Genomic DNA, 14810 nt, shown 5'->3' with positions numbered 1-14810 from the left:
GCTGGGATGTGCACACGAGCGCACACACATGCTTTCCTTTGATACTAACTTGGCTGGAGAGTTGGCTACCACCTGGGGAGGAGAGAAAGAGCAAAGAAGACAGGGCTATCAGAGTGTGGTCCTGCCAGGGGCTCTGAGCGCTGGGACCATCCTCAGATTGGCCCTCATGGAGGCTGCTCCAGCTCTGACAGGCGCTGGGGGAGGAGTCCCGAGGAGAGGGGCAGGGCTCCAAATCAGGGTCACGGCCTCTGAGTTTGGGTCAAAGGTGCTGACAGTGGTGTTTCCCTCTCAGTAGGTCCACAGTGCTTGAAGCTTTGCCAGGAATAAGGGTTTTCTAGTCCATCTTCATGGGTGCCACATACTGCCTGGCTGGAGACCCCAAGACAGGAAGATGGAGAGGGAGACAGGACCAGCTGCAGCTGCTATGGGCCAAGCCCAGGCTGTAGGAGCCTCCTAGCTAGTCAGCCATCCTGGACTTATCCTTGTGTAATTGGCAGTGGTGCTGGGGGGTGCAGACGGGTTACCCACAGTCTCCCAGATGTACTCTACTCTGGGGCACAGGGGTGCAGTCCCCTGTGACTGTCCCTAAAGGCCCTGTGGACGGTCAGTGAAGCAGGATGGAGGAAGGCGGAGGCTCAGGAGAAGGTCCAAGGGGTATTGCAGGAAAGAGCCCAGCCAAGGCAACCCAACTCAGACCCAAGAGGGACCCTGCCCTCGCTTTTGTCTAGAGCGAGCTTCCTGGAGCATCATCTCTTTGGGGGAGGCATTGCCTGCATTAGGTTTCCTTAAATGCAAATCCCTTGCAGGGCAGACCGGGGCAACACCAATGGCCTTGCCAGAAACCTGAGGGAAAAGAGCACAGGTGGCATCCCTGCCCCCGTCGCAGACTGGACCACTCGGGGCTCTGGCTGAGAGATCCTGGGCCCCAACTAGCCTGACCCTGGTCATCCCTTGACCAGGCCAAAGCTAGGGGGCCCTCTAGCTGCACGCCTTACAGTCTTGGAGCTGATAAAATTCCCTCTGTCCTCTAGGCTCAAATAGCTCCAAGTGGAGCTATATTAGGAAAGATCTTCCATCCCTTCTCCATTTCTGGCCAGTGCAAACAGCTGCAGGGTCAGCTCTTGCCCTGACCAGCCCAATGTCCCCTACAGAGGACAGTGGGGTGGGGAGGGGGAGTGCCGCCTCTGCCCTTCCCTGTCCCAGCACCGGGCAGCCGGCACCGTCTTTGGCATTGACTCCTGCTCCATGCCTAGCTCCCACCTGAAGACTTGGAGGCTGAGTGGCCCTCAGCAGACAGCTCAGAGAGGAGCCAGCACCAGGTCTCAGGGAGAATCAGTCAAGATCCACCCAGAGGCCCCTGCACCAAGTGCCCTGAGGGGTACTGCCCTGCCCTGCCAGCTTGCAGCAGATGGAGAGGGACTGCTGCCATGCTCTGGCCTGCGGACCTCGCACCCTGTTTGTTCTCGCCAGTCCTCCCCAGAGGATACAAGCTGCCAAAGACTCACATTGCAAGCTGCCTGGAGAGGAGGAGAAGGAACTTCCTTTTGGAGCCAGGTGGGACAGAGTTTAAATCCTTACCCTGAATCTTCCTAGCGCTGTGACTCTGGGCAGTTCCCCACCAGTCTCAGCCTCAGTCCCTCATTCACAAAATCGAGATGGTGGCGGCCACTGCGCAGACAGGCTGTGCACACTAAACAGAATCCTGAGTGTAAAGTCCTTGTCATGACTTACGTGTGCAATGGATGGGATGTGGGGATTAGCAGTTACCAGCCCTGTCACCTTCCAGCACATAGGCACTTAGCAAAGCTGGTAGCCTCAGCCCATCAGAAGCTGCCTGGGCTAGCCCAGGTCAGAGGCTCCCTGCTTCCAGCATCGCCTGGGGACCACAACACAGCCTTTACTGTGGATGAACAGAGAGATGTACTCCTTCCACTAGCCTGTCTATCCTTAGAGAAGCTGTTGGACCCTGCTGCTCTGAGTGTCAAGTAATAAATTAATACTTGTTGGCTTCTGAGAAGCCCCTGCACCAGAGGGAAGGCACCCCTGGAGTCATGGGAAGCTGGGATGGGGCTGGCCCTTGACTTTGCTGGCCAGGTTGTGAGGTCCCTATCACCATGTAGGAAGGAGTCAGGCTGACCCAGGTACCAGCCCAGTGTGCCACTGTGCTTATTAGCTGTGTGTGACCTTGAGCAAATCACTCACTCTGAGCTTCTACTTCTCAGCTAGGAAATGGGGGAGATGATGCTCACCTCTGAAGTTGCTGAGAACTGAAGTTAAATAAAGCACATGGACTGTGAGTTGGCCCCAAGTCTAGACTGAGGGCTCACAAGGGGACATATTACTGTCACTGTAGGTGGGCTTCATGGAGGTCCCTGTCTCTCAGAGACTGATTTCCCTGCCAGGGGCCAGTTCCAGAGAGCACCAGAAAGAGCTACCAGCCCATCCAAGGTGGAAGGAGGCCATTTCTGCTCTGTCATTCCTTGAGTTTTTTGGCAGAAGCTCCTTGCTGGAAAAAGCCCAGGGTTTATGGTTCTGATGCCTTGGTCTGAGGAGGCTGGGGTCCAGGTGCTCAGGCTGTGGAGTGCTCAAGGCCAGCTTCAGCCAGGATCCCAGAAAGAGCTGAGGGATATGGGGAAGCTGGGGATCGGCAAGGGAGCAGTGAACCAGTGGGGCACAGGTACCTTCTGTGGCAAGGGCAAGGGAAGGGCATGGGCGGGGCCAGAATGACCCAGGTTCTGATTCTAACTCCTGGGAGCATCTACTGTGTGACTTCAGGTAGCACAAGGCAAGTGTGCTGGCACGGAGTTCAGGGCTGTGCAACGTGTGTCCTCTTTCCATCCTGCCAGCAATCCTGAGATATGGACAGTCTCACACCCAGGTACAGAGGAAGAGCCCTGAACCCCTAACCACTGGGCCATAATGGCCTTGACTCAGCCTGCTCCACCTCTAGAGCACATGAAGATAATTATACCGATTGTAGCTGAGAAGTTAGAATAAGATACAAGCAGGAAGGGCTTAGAAGCTAGCACGTGCTCTGCTTGGGGGCTCCCTCCCCTCAGCCCCTCCACGATGCGCACCCTGGTTGCAGGTTCTTTTAGCTCCTGTGCTCACAGAGTCCCACCAGCTGGCGCTCAGCGGGTTGTGGGGGGGCAGGCTACCGTTCTCCTACACACCCTCTTTGTCCTCCGTTCTTCCTTGCCTCATTCTATCTAGGCTCAGTTCTACAAGCCCATGACACTCACCCCATTCCTGAATCTTTCTGCACCCAGCTCAGTCGCTCCCACCTACAGGCAGTCTTCCCAGATCACTCCCAGCCCCCAGAGAACTTACCCTCCTACCTTTCTATTTCTTCCCTGCTTCTACCTCAGGGCTCCTCCAGGGGAGGGACCTTTGTCCCAGGGTTCCTTGAGGCAGCAGGCTTCATCTTGTGGGGTGGTGGATGTGGCAAGGTGTTGCTGGTGTGGATGTTTTGGGAGTCAGTATCTCTTGCATTCAGACCTCACTTAGCCACTTAGCAGCGGGACGGCTGGACCTTGACTAAACCTCTGAGCCTCAGTTTCCCCCTCTGCAGGATCCAATGCGTCACCCCAGCTTGTGGAAAATAATGACGCGTCTGGCTCCTTACAAAAATACCGGCCAGGTCATTACTTGTATGGCTCCAGGCTTGTGCCACCGCGTGGGCCGACTGAGGCCAGCTCCTTGCTCTGACTGCCTGGCCGAGCCTCCATGAGCACTGAGGACCCCGGTGGCCCCAGACCACCAGCAGAGAGCGGCGCACCTGTTACCTACCCTCCTGGGAGTCCAGCACCTGAGGCCTTCCCTCGGAGGCTCATCTGATACATCTGAGCCATCTCCCTCAGGGTCTCTGCTGAGTACAGGCCAATGGGGTTGTTATACTGCCTTGGCTGGCTTGAGCCCTGCGGGGCTTTCGGGCTGAGTGAGTCCAGGGCTCCCTCCAGGCTGGTCTTGGCCCCTGGGCTGCCCCGCGGAGGGCCGGGCTCAGAGGCCTCCGTGTGTGAGGAGAAGACGGAGGTCTGGGAGAAGGAGCTAAACGTGTGCCTGAGCTCCGGGGTGCCCAGGGTGCCCAGACTTGCCCTCGCCTCAGGGTTGGGGCTGAGTGCCGCTGGGCTGCCGTTCGTGTCCCGAGCGGGGTCCTGGCCCAGAGCAGCGCCATGCAGGGGAGAGAGAAGAGAGCGGTTAGAGGCTATACGGGTCCCAGCGCTTCCGCAAGGACCTGAAACACAGGTGTTAGTGTGAGCGCCCAGCAGCCTGCCCCCTGCTGCGACCACGCAGAGCTCGGGAGGGGACACAACGGACACCTGCAAGAGAAAGGTTTTGTCGAGGAGAGGGAGGGAGGTGCCCATCCCTGTCCCTGAGGCCCACATCCTCCTGACCAAAGTGCCAGCCCCACACAAAAAGCCAAGCCAAGCCAGCCCACCTGCAGGGCTGCGGGAAAGGGGACGTGGGCCTCAGGGAGTTGGGGAGAGCCCCCTCCATCCTCTCTCTGCTTCCCATTGCCCTGAGTGGAAGCCCCTAGTTGGCACAGCCTGGCCTCCTGCTCTACCAACCCCATACTGAGATGCCTCCACATGGCCAGCCAGAGGCCCCCCACCCTGAGCTGGCAGTGGTCAGGCAAAGTAGAAATGCAAGAGGGAAAACTGGGACACTGCGGGGCTGACAGCTTGTTCCCACAGTCTGCCTGTGCAGCTTCTCCTAAGCAGCCCTCTGCTCCCTTCCCCCATCTGTCACCCACCCCAAGCCCCTGTCAGCCTCTTCCTTTCAGAATGAGGTCATGCAGGAGGCAGGGAGTGGGCCCTGCAGGAGGGGTGGGGTGGGCCTTCCATGCTTCAGGTCAAGTCCTTTTGGCACACAGGGTTGACCTGCTTCAAGGGAGCACTGAGGGGGTGGCAGGCAAGGTGGTGAGGTATGCCTGCCTTGGGCTTGCTGCCTGACTACCATCAGTACCTCTGAGGGGGCTGTTGGGACATCCAGTCGGGAGGGGCAGTGGAAAACGGAGGGAGAGACCCTATGTCAGGGATAAACTCTGAGGACCAGCAGGCCCCCTCCCTCCATGCCTGGGCTGGCTGCTCAAACAGGGTCTCTGGCTTTCATGCCCCAGTGACCCCCTCCCAGTACCCTCAGGCTCCTTGTCCCCACCTAGCTGGGAGGAAGATCCCTCTCCTAAAAACACCACGGCCTAGGCTGGTTTCCCAGCAGCCCAGTCATGAGGTCCCAGGACCAGCACCCAGGCAGACACCCCACACTTGGTACTGCATGGGGGCTGGAACGCCTCTTCTTGGGGGCCTGCCCCCACTCCCTCACGCTCAGCCATAGCTGGGGCAAGGAGATGGCTAATCCTACTACTCTGTCCGGTTTGGGCCAACCAAGGGCCAGGCAGGCAGACCAGGGGCCACCCCATAGGAACCACCGCTGAGAGTGGAGTCAGCACCTACCTTCTGGTGGGGGATCACCGGCAGAGGGGACTGGACCGGGGGTGCTGTTGTGGAGATGGGGATGGGGCGTTTTGACCTGGAAGAAACCAGAAAGGGGTCCAAGTGAAGACAATTGCCACTAAGACCAGGAGGTCCTGCCAGGGCAGGGCTGGAGATAGAGAGCATCAGAGACCTGGGTCATTGGGTGACAGCTTCAGGTCCACTGTCCTCCCCATGGACTGGGTGACTCCAGGAAGGCACTGGGCCTGACCAGGATGAGGAAGTCATGGCCCTTGGACACTTTGCTCCCATGGGCCTCTGTTAGGTCCTTGGGAGGCTATCTGGGGCAAAGAGGAGGCAGGGAAGACCCTGGCTTTCAGCCCAACTCCCCTCGCACTGACTGGCAGCACTGTGACCTCCCCGACCCCCCAAGGCTTATCCATAAAGTGAGGCACAGATGTGTCAGGTGTTTGATGGCTTGGCCCTGTCCTCCTCCTGGTCCAGAGGCCCTTCTTACTTTCCTGTGTGATCCTGTGGCACGGGCTGGGCCCACATGACTGCTGCCGGACCCCTTCTCTTGGGCCCTTGATGCCCACATCCCTCTACCCCCTGCTCTGGAGAGCTCCCACCTACTTCTGCAGCGTGAGACTCAGGTTGTAGCTAGCAGACTTGATCTTGTTCTGAGCTTCCAGGTGGGTCATGGTGTCTGTGTTGACTCCATCGATGGCCACCACGAGGTCACCCTGGCTGAGCTGGGACTGGGCGGCCTTGCTCCCCGGTGTGATCTGAGAGAATGACAGATGGGGGGGGCGGCAGTGAGCATACAAAGGGTGGACCTGAGGTTGGGCCGTTCCTGAGGAAGAGTCACCTGGGATTATCCAGTAGAGGCCTGCCATTTCCTCTTTCATTCACTATGAGCAGCACCCGCTGCTCCCCAAGCCCGATGCCTTCTCCTGGCACACCATCGCCCCTCTGCCTAGCGTTCTGTATCTGAATGTGACCCAGAGCCCAGCCCTGGCTAGGGGAATGTGGATGGAAGCAATACCTGCCACTTCCAGGCCTACCCCTAGCCACCATCCTTGCCATCCTGCACTCTCTCTGCTTCTTAGCTGACTGGATGCAGAGGACCCAGAAGAGGACAGCTGAGCCACCAACGGAAGGACCTGAATCCTCGACCCACTGCTTGGAGGAGAGAGGATTAAGAAGTACTGCATCTGATGTTGCACGAGGGAGAAGTAAGCTTCTGCTGTGCTAGGCCATTGAGACTTGGGGGCTGTCTGTTACACCAATTAGCCTACTATAATGGCTGCACCCCCAAAACCCATGGGGCACTTTCTGGGCTCCAGGAGGGAGGGTATATGCACAAGTTAAGACTCAGCACCACCACAGAGACTCTGCCAGGCTAGTAGCCAGAACAGATGAGCCCTCAGGGGAGCACCCCAGGGCAAGTACCTAGGACTATCATGGCAGGGAGGCAGAGAGCTGTGGAAGCAAGGTCCGCTGGGGCATGGGGCAAGGCTCAGCACTATGTGGCTGGCTTCAGACTTCCAGAAGAGGAGATGCAGGTGTGGGGACCAGATCCCAAATCCTGCACACTAATGACATCACAGAATGTTAGAGTCTGGGGCCCCCTATCCCCGGGGTGATCACACAGAATGCTATAGATACCACACGTCAAGAATATCTCCTGTCATGTCAAGGCCACACGCCCAGGGACATTACATGCAATGTCAGGATGGCTCAGACCCACTCTCAGTAAACATCATGCACAATGCCAAATTCCACAGGCCTGGCCCTCTGTAATAGCATGCCCCCCACCAGCCCAGAGATGTCACTTGAAACGCAAAATTCTGGAGGACCTAGATGATATCACCTATAATAACTTGATGGCTGGCCCCTCGGGACATCACATGGAATGTGAGGAAGCTCCAGTTCCAAAGATGCCTCATGGAATGTCACCGAGACTGGCTTTACACCCCCATGTCACAACACGAAATACCATACTCTACCCCCTACAGATAACACAAAGAATGACTTGACCCCCATGACATGTGGAAGGCCCCTTGTGACATCATGTAGAATGATGTACAGGGCTCGCCCCAGTGACATCACAGGAAAGAGGAGGCTCTGGGAGCCAGCCCCCACCAAGCTGTAACTAGAGGATGTCCCTTGGCTTTTGTTCCCCAACATGCCCACCAGCCAGCTTTCCTGGCTTCTCTGGGCACATCTCAGTCACCTTCCTGTCTACAACCCAGGGACAAGGCTGGCTTCTAATGCTGGCAGAAGCTGTTTTCTGGCCTTGGCCTGGGGGACCATCCTAGAAGGAGTCCAAAGAGGACCTAGGGAAAGTCCCCTATCCTGGTTGCCAGGCCCTAGGCTCCCAGACATGGATGGAAGCCTCCTACCACACCCTTCATGAGGAATCTTCCACCAAACCAGGGCCACCTGTGGTCACCAGGCTCTAGTCCCTGGTGGGCTCTACAGGCCAGGCCGCAAACCGCCTGTGCAAACCCAGGGACAGCAGCAAGAGGAGACGAGTCCTCGAGGAGGAAGTGCCCTGTTAGCCCTGGGGACTGCGCTAGCTTTGCCAACACCGAGTAGCTTCCCCTCACCCATGAATCCACAGAGACCTGGCAGGGACAGTAGAGAAACCACCCGATAGATTGCCAGGAGACCGAAGTCCAGCCCACTTTCCTGGCTCCAACAGGGGTATCTTAGAATTACTTGGGCTGGGGTGCCTGGGTAGCTCAGTTGGTTGAGCATCTGCCTTCGGCTCAGGTCATGATCTTAGGGTTCTGGGATCAAGCCCCATGTTGGGCTCCCCACTCTCCTTCTTCCCCTCCTCCTGCTCATGAGCACACACACTCTCTCTCTAATAAATAAATAAAATCTTAAAAAAAAAAATTACTTGGGCCTTCTCAAAATGCACATCCCTTATCCCCAAATTCATGGCCTCAGGGAGCCTCTACTAATGACAGGAGTGTTGTTTCCTTTTATTTTAAGGGTTGAAAAAAGGGTAAAAAAAAACAACAACAACAAAACAAAAAACCCAGAGAAAAACAAAGCACTTTCTGGGCCAAGAGGGAACTCCTGAGGGCAAGCTGAGCTGTGAGCTGGGCCTGTCTGCAGAAAACCGGCTTTCCCTACTCCTTCTGGTTTCACATTCAGGCCTATGCTATCCCCAGCATTTTCTGATATATATCTTCAAATAGAGAAAGCAGACAGAATTCTACAGGGAGCATCCCCACACCCACCACTGAGCTTCTACCTTCACATGGTTCAGCTTTCTGTGTCACATGTCTAGCCTCTCCGTATGGTAATCCGTCTTAGTTTGGAAGCTTTTCAGAGAAAATAGCGGATACCAATATGCTTCCATTCAGGGTGAATTGTGCAATGCCTCTGCGGTCCTCGTGAACCACCCACAGGGCTCCCCCACAGTAGGACACCCCCACACAAGGGCTCCCATACAGTAGAACACCCCACACCAGGGCTTCCCCATACCAGGACTCTCCCAGATGCTTCTCACCATCTACAGACCGCATAATGAGCTCCCAGGTATGGCAACCACAGACCCCAGATAGAAGGGCAGGCCTTCTGCCTGCAGAGGTGAGGCCTGCCAGCCAGGACTGGAGCTGTGTCCAGAAGATCATGGATGTCAGTGTGAGCAAGGATGCCAGAATGACATCCAAGAGCTGCTGGGGCCAGATCAGCTAGGGCAAGGTATAGGACTATTGGGAATGCCCTCTCTTTGGAGCTGCCCTGGGGACATCTGTCTCTCTCAAGCGTGGGCTAACACCGTATCTTTCCATGGGGTCTCCTGCCTCCCCCTTGCCTGGCTCTACCTCATTCTCAGTATAGATTGGGTGATCCTGGTTCCCTGGGAAGTGCCCAGCCTCCCCAGGGCCTGGTTAGCAACCGAGCTCCCCCAGGAGAGTGCCAAGCTAGCTCCTGCCTGCCTGGCGCCTCTCTCCCCACACCTGTGTCTGCTCATCAGGGCTCAGCTGGCCTGGCTTTTAGCTGCCCTGAGCAGGGCCCATGACCTCTGAGACTGGGGGTGGGTGGAGGTGGGTGGAGGTTACTGTAATTCTCTTCTGGAAGGGTGCTCTTTGGCTCTGTCCAAGTCTCCTAAGAGGAGCCAAGGACCCTAAGGAGGTTGCCCACTGCTCGGTCCAAGGGCCATCAGATCCCCACCCTCTTCTCAGAAGCAGCCTGCCCTGCAGGAGGGTGAGGCCACCCGGTGACCCCTGCCCAAAGCCCAGGACTCGGGAAGAGTGCAGTGCAGTTGTGGTATACCCATGTGTCTCTTGCCTGACTCTCTGCTTCTCTCTCTGTGTTCCTTGTCCCACAGAGGACCCAAAGCCACTAAATACTTGGAGGATTTTTTTCTTTGAAGTCTTTATATCCTCTTTTGAGCATTTGAAAACCTCTTCATAACAACAGTTCATTCCCACTTCACTTTTCATTCTTCTCCGACCACCAGCCATCTCTCAACTCAGAGCCCAGATGTGGGCAGAGCTCCAGGAGCATGGTCTGGTCTCAAAAGCTCCTGAGGTCCCTGGGGGCCAAAACTGCCACCAGGCTCATGAGAGCCCTTCCTCCTTGTTGGGCTGTGGTTTTGGATCCGTGAGAAGAGACACCAGGCCAGCAGGTGCCAGGGAGCAGCCGTGGTCTCTGTGACTTGTAGGGAGGCAATAATATTGGATGACTTGTAGGGAGGCAATAAAGCAAAGAGCACAGACTTGGTCCAAGCCAGACCTGAGGATACAGGGCAGCCTCCACACTCTCTGGGAAAGTTAGCAGCAATGCCTTTCGCACACGATCACTGGGAGGATTACATGTTTAAATAGTTTATCCCATAAGGAGATGCAGAGCTGAGAAAGCCTCAGGGAAGTTCCCAGTGGAGGAGAGACAGGGGCTGGCCCCCAGCCCTGCCCCCGGAGGGCTCCATAGGGGAGGAGACTGGGCAGCTGTACCCTGGCTCCACTGGGAAACAAGATCTGGGGCTGGAAGGAAGCAGGGTGTGAGGGGCCAGCCTCAACTGACCGGTCCTAAGCCAGCGTCGGTCCCTAGAGGGGCCTAAGCATCAGCTGGAAGAGACAGAAGTCCTGACCAGGGTCCCATGGAAGCAAGGCACTGGTCAGGGCTCAGGTGCACATAGGATCCTATTTCCCCAGCTCCCTGGTTGCAGGGGGGTGGTTGGGCTCTGCAAAGGCTCCCAGCCCTCACTCTCGGTGCTCCAAACCAGACAGGTCCCTGCCTTCCTTCCCTTCTAGAGCTGCCAGCGTAGGTGTGGCAGGGGCTTGGGGGGCAAGGGTAGGTGGTAGATGTGGTGAACTATGCAACTTCCAGCATCTCCTCCCAAACCACCTAGACTGTCCACCCCAGCAGACTTCCCATGGAGCCCTAAGTGCATTTAACATGATGTGATTAAATTACCATCACGCCATGCTCTCCTCCCTGCCCATCTGGCCTCCCCTGGGGCATTGCTCCATCCCTCATCCTTTCACTGGAAACTTCTGTCTCCCCATGGCCCCACTCCCCAGTTCCACCCTGGCTAATATACAAGCCAGAGTCTTGGCTATACACAAAGAGCCTCTCCTTGCCCAGAGGATTTTTAGGGCAGTGAAAATATTTTCTATGATGTGATATTGTGGATCTAAGTTATTCTATGTTGGCCCAAACCCGCAGATTGAACAACACTGAGAGTCAACCCAGATGTAAACTATGGAGTCAGGGACAGCTCTGAGCACCTGGGAGGGAAGCAGACAGGGCTAATGTCTGGCCTGGGAACCTCCAAGAATGCATTCCCCAGCTGGGGGCCTCTGTCCGGTTATCTTCCCCATTCGCTCATCTGGGAAGGCCCCGGCCAGCCTCACAGCAGTCCTCCGGAGGCTTGCCTGACCTTCAGTGTGGCTATAAACAGCTCAGCCTGTCAGCACTGCTAGGCGTTGCCCAAGAAACAGCACTAAGGCCTCAAAATTCCAGGAATGGCCGGCACAGTTAACCCAGAATAGTCTCGGCCTGTCCCCCTCCCCCTCCCAGGGGACCCTCTGTCCTCTACGTCCCCACCGTAACTAGGAGATCTGACAAATACTAGAACAACAAAAAAAACCCAAAACCAGCAAAGAAGCAAAAGCTTCTGGGCTGGTGCTCCAGGAGAGCCTACAAGGCCAGACGAATAAGGCCTTAAGGGACAGAGGCCTTGGAGCAGAGAGAGGGGCATCCCGCATGCCCAGCCCACCCCACCTCGGGGGCCGGGCTCAGGCCCCACTGCTCCCCCATCCTCACCACCACCTCAGCAGAACAACAGGTCCACAGCACTTTCCCAGTGCTTGTTAGAAAGCACTCAGCCATGCACACTCCCATTTCACAGATGAGACAACCAGGTTGAGCAGGAGAACCGACAACTTGGCTCCAAAGGCAACACAACTGTGAGCAACAGAGCCAGACAAAAGCACACACTTCTTCCATAAAGTCAAGGGCTGCAGCATGCACCAAGGACAAGGCCCCAGACCATGGCCCCAGCCTCTTGACCTAGCTTGGACAGGGGCAGGCCCTGCCTTTGGAGCCGTGGCTGCTCCCATCCCTCCCCCACTTCCTGGAGAATTGGCTAGGGCTGGGAGGGGGGCGGTGGGAGGGGAGCTCATGTTGCAGGCCCAGCCGCACCTGTCCCGGATAAATAAAGGCATTTCCCCTCCACCCTCCCACTTTCCCTCCTGAGCCCACTTCTCTGTGGGTCCTCGCGGAGACCCACTGAAAGGAGGCCGTGGGTGGCTGTTATCTGCCCAGGGTTGATTCTGGCAGGTGGGCGGGGCAGGGGCAGAGTAGGGTGGAGACTGGAGCTACCACTGCCTGAGGGGGCAGCCTTCTTACAGGAGGAATGGCAGCCTGCATCTCCAGCTGACAAGGGACAGGCTCCATTCAGTCTTCTTCTGCTAATCCCCAGCCCAAGGGTGGAGGGCAAGCCAGGGAGTTAGGGGTTACTGAGGTCACCGGAGCTCCCGAGCAAATCTGAGCCTCAGCTTGGCTGACACTGAGGTGAGAGGGTAATCCCAGAGCCGCCCCCCCCACCTCTCTCAGGTGCCCAGGGGTGTCGGCCCTGCTGAGAGTGAGCAGGCCCTGCCTTCATTACCCCCACCCCCCACCCCACCACCTTTTGCCGCCACTGGCCTGTTCCAAAGGCTCAGGCCAGGATGCCAGAGCATCCCATGGAGGGAGAAGTTCCTGCTGCAGAAGGGCCTTGAGAGCCCCAGCAGGAAACACCACAGCCCCCCATGGGAGTGTCCTGGGCCCGAGCCGGGGATGCCCCAGCCCAGGGCATCAGTGGCCCCGCAGAGGAGTTTGTGGAGAGGTTCTGAACCCTGGGGAGGACCGAGCGCCCAACCCAGCTCGTTCCATTGCCTTGATGATTTGGGCACGCCTCTGAAGGAAGCCAAGAGGCCATTATCCCTGGCCCCCGATGCCCTGCTGGAGTTGGGGGTTCTATTTATAAAGGTCCCCCGTAGTCATTGGTTCCATTACCTCCCAATATACCCTTTCCATGCGGTGGGGACATTCTTCCTGCTGTCTAGCTTAAGGCCTCTGTGCTGCAATATAAGCCCTGGGCTGTCCAAGGCCAGGTGGTGCATAGATCCGGGGTGAGGTCATTGGCTATCCTGGGTGCCCCTGAGCCAGGAGGCTAATTTCCACCCACTGGGGCAGGGAGCACCAGCATGAGGCCTTGAGGACTGTAAGGACGGGGGGAGATGTGGGCTCAGTCCCAGGCATGGGAGGCCTGTGGACCCAAGACGGTAAAGGTGGATAGCCCTGCGACCATGCAGGTGGGGAGCTGTGTAGGGTCCTGGAGGGAGGGGGCCACGTCCACGCATTTGAGCCCACATGGCAGCATGTCATCAGGCAGGGCGTGCAAGGCTCTGGGTGTCCTCCTAGCATTAACACCGGGGCCTCTGGGACAGTGAGTCTGGAGGGGTGGAGACTCAGGTTAGATGAGCCAGACCTCCAGTGAGATCAACGTGGTCCTCTCCCTGGACTCGAGCCAGGCCAGTGCCCGCCCCCCCCGGGGGGTCATGTCCTCTACAGCTGTTATGAGACTCCTCTGGCACTCCTGAGGGGGGCTTCTCCTTCTCAGTTTCCCCCCAAGGACCGGAACTGCCCCTCCATGGGGGCATTGGCTCCCTGTCCTCTCTGCCAAGCACCTCCAGGCCTTCCCTGTACCCACCTGAGGGCCCCCTTGCCCACCCCCATGTTCCTGCCCCCTACCCCCAAGGCCCATGGCAAATCTCTTCGGCCCTGAGGAAGAAACTGCCTCCCTGTCCCCAGGTGGGCAGGGTCCAGACTCCCTGGGCCATCCATCCCCCCAAACCCCCAACCAGTGACTGCCTGGAGCCCCAGGCTGCCCCCTCGTGCCCACACCAGCGGTGTGGGGAGCTCAGCCTCAGCCTGACCCCCTAAACCAGGCTCGGCTTATCTTGCTCCTCCCACACCTCACAGTCCGCCCTGAGCCCTGAGGTCTTCACCCTAGCTCTGCCAGACTTGCTGGGGAGTCCCTTGACAAGTGTTACCTGAGTGCCTACCATGTTCTAGACATGGGGAGGGGTGGGGGGGGACCCAGTGGTGGCTAAGACAAAGCTTCCTCTCAAGTGCATCTAGCTTATCGCCTCTCTGGACTTGAGTGTGTCTGGCTGGGCAGTAGAGTTACTCAGACAATCTCCAGGGATCTGGGACATCGCCAGCAGGCCGTTCCCTGATCACAGACCCTGCAGAACATATGGGCCATTTCCCCAGGTGAGCATGGGGAAGAAGATGTCAGACAGTCAGAGCAGCTGTGGCCATGGCCGAATGGGTAGGGCCCCTGTGAGGGGAGGGAGGAAGCTGTCAGGAGATCCCCAGCAGGCCCAGGAAAGGGGAGGGGGTATGGAGGCGAGGCTGTTACCTTGCACCTGGGATGGAGTGGATACTGGAGCCCAGTCACCAGCCCAGCCCAGCCTTGAGCCCCAACAGCAGGACCGCTGAAGTCCTCGGTCTGTCCATCTATCCAGCTGCCGGCCTGTCACCTGCACTCTCCATGCTAGGAGTGCCCTCTTCTCAAAGCAGCAGCCCACTTCCATGGAGATGCTCCAGGCTTAGGGGCACCCTGGGTTCCCCCTCCCCGGGGAAGGGCTTAAGAAGGCATTAACTATACTCCGTCCACCAGCCTGCCTACCCAGCAAACTTGGCATTTCCTTCTTGGCTCAAGACACCCACTACTTGCCCACGTTTCACACTCACAACAGGTCGGTGAACTCAGGCGGACAACAGCTGTGGCTGAAACCAGGGGTCTGTGGCTGGCAGCATCCAGTTGGAGCCAGTCCCAGCCCCCAGACTGGGGACGGGGCATGC

At 57.5% G+C, this 14810-nt stretch overlaps 1 protein-coding gene across 1 annotated transcript in view; it reads right to left on the bottom strand.

Annotated features, from left to right (window-relative positions):
* Nucleotides 1-14810, bottom strand: part of LOC111144949 (LIM domain binding 3) — a 57226-nt gene that overhangs the window by 42019 nt on the left and 397 nt on the right. Inside the window, exons 3-5 of the mRNA XM_022499569.1 lie at nucleotides 6066-6217; nucleotides 5454-5529; nucleotides 3790-4154 (exon numbers count right to left, since the gene is read on the bottom strand). Of these exons, the coding sequence (XP_022355277.1) occupies nucleotides 3790-4154; nucleotides 5454-5529; nucleotides 6066-6217 (593 nt within the window). The remainder of the gene's footprint in view (nucleotides 1-3789; nucleotides 4155-5453; nucleotides 5530-6065; nucleotides 6218-14810) is intronic.

The sequence above is a fragment of the Enhydra lutris genome, unplaced genomic scaffold, assembly GCF_002288905.1.
Source record: "Enhydra lutris kenyoni isolate GAN:26980312 unplaced genomic scaffold, ASM228890v2 scaffoldscaffold12, whole genome shotgun sequence".
Lineage (NCBI taxonomy): Eukaryota > Metazoa > Chordata > Mammalia > Carnivora > Mustelidae > Enhydra > Enhydra lutris.
This window is presented reverse-complemented; position numbering and strand designations above follow the sequence as displayed.